At 65.0% G+C, this 1,290-nt stretch overlaps 1 protein-coding gene across 1 annotated transcript in view; it reads left to right on the forward strand.

Moving 5' to 3' along the window:
* Positions 1 to 1,290, forward strand: part of LLGL1 (lethal giant larvae homolog 1 (Drosophila)) — a 12,234-nt gene that overhangs the window by 2,477 nt on the left and 8,467 nt on the right. The window contains exons 3-4 of the mRNA XM_010843170.1: positions 8 to 39; positions 1,077 to 1,235. Coding sequence (XP_010841472.1) covers positions 8 to 39; positions 1,077 to 1,235 — 191 coding nt within the window. The remainder of the gene's footprint in view (positions 1 to 7; positions 40 to 1,076; positions 1,236 to 1,290) is intronic.

The raw sequence follows: 1,290 nt of genomic DNA on the forward strand, positions 1-1,290 counted from the left end.
CTTCCAGGCACCCAGTCGGCCTGGCTTTGACGGCGCCAGGTACCGAGGGGCTTGGCTGGCTGTGGCTGCCAGATGTAGTGGGGGGCCTGTGAAGGTGCAATGGGGACAGGAAGCTGCCCCAGGGCTGGGACTTGAGGTGGGGTGGTGCACTTCGGGCTGGGCCTGGGTCCAGAGAGCTGCTCTGTGGACTTTGTGGGCATCAGACGGGAGTCCCAGGTGAGCCCATGGTCAGTAGGGAGGGTCTGTGCCCTGGCACTGCCAGGGCCCAGGAGGCCCAGGGTGGGGAGGTTGTGTCCCAGAGCCTGGGGAGCGGCCCTGTGCCCCTGTAGCGAGAGGGGCATCTGGAGCAGGAACTGACCTCAGCACTGGTCCTCTGGACCCTTAGACAGGTGCGGGACAATGGGCCCTACTGTGCGGGGAGGAGAGGGCAGGTCAGAACAAGAAGGGTCTCCCTGGGTTGTGAGGTGCTGGCAGGACGCCCCGGGGGGCAACAGCATGGGGTTCAACCCTCACGGGGAGAGTAAGGGGCCTTGCGGTTCCTGGCCCACAAGCCCTTGTTGGAATGGCTGCAGCAAGTCTGACCAGGTCACAAGATGCCCATGCAGCTCAGAAACAGGCTTGTCCTGCTTGGGCTTGGACCCAGCGTGGATCTGAGGTGTTCCAACTCCTGTTGGGGAGTGATTGGGGGCCCCCTTCAGGGTCAGGGAGATGTCTGAAGGCATGGGGCTTCTTGGTGGGGCTTGGAGGCAGAGTCCTGGAGCTTGTGGTCCCTGCCCAGGCGGGACCTGGTTCCTGCCGCTATCCCCTCTGGGTAGGGGAAGGAGCTCCAGGGCCTGTCTCCAAGACCTGGGGACCTATTTTTACCCCTCTCCCTGCCGACGTCCTGGTGAATAATTGAGTGAGCTGGTTATGGTGTCTGCAGCCACCACCGTGGCCTTCCCGGGGGCCAGCCCCCTGCATGACCAGGGCCCAGCGAGACCAGAGGGGCTGTAGTGAGCTGACAGTCACGGGCCCCCATGCCCTCCCCAGCAGGTGTGTGGGCTCCCACCCTCACCTGCTTCCCCTCGGCCCCACAGCGGCCTGCCCAGCCTCGCCCACATCACAGTGGTCCTGCTGGTGGCTGCGGGTGACATGGCCGCCCTGGGCACCGAGGGCGGAAGCATCTTTTTCCTGGATATTCCCACCCTGACGCTGCTTGAGGGGCAGACCCTGGGCCCAGATGAGGTTCTGCGAAGGTGAGAGGCCACCCAGCTTCCCTGTGCCCCCTCCACCAGCCCCCGCCCCCCCCAC

This window comes from Bison bison, unplaced genomic scaffold (genome assembly GCF_000754665.1).
Source record: "Bison bison bison isolate TAMUID 2011002044 unplaced genomic scaffold, Bison_UMD1.0 scf7180017864180, whole genome shotgun sequence".
Taxonomy (NCBI): domain Eukaryota; kingdom Metazoa; phylum Chordata; class Mammalia; order Artiodactyla; family Bovidae; genus Bison; species Bison bison.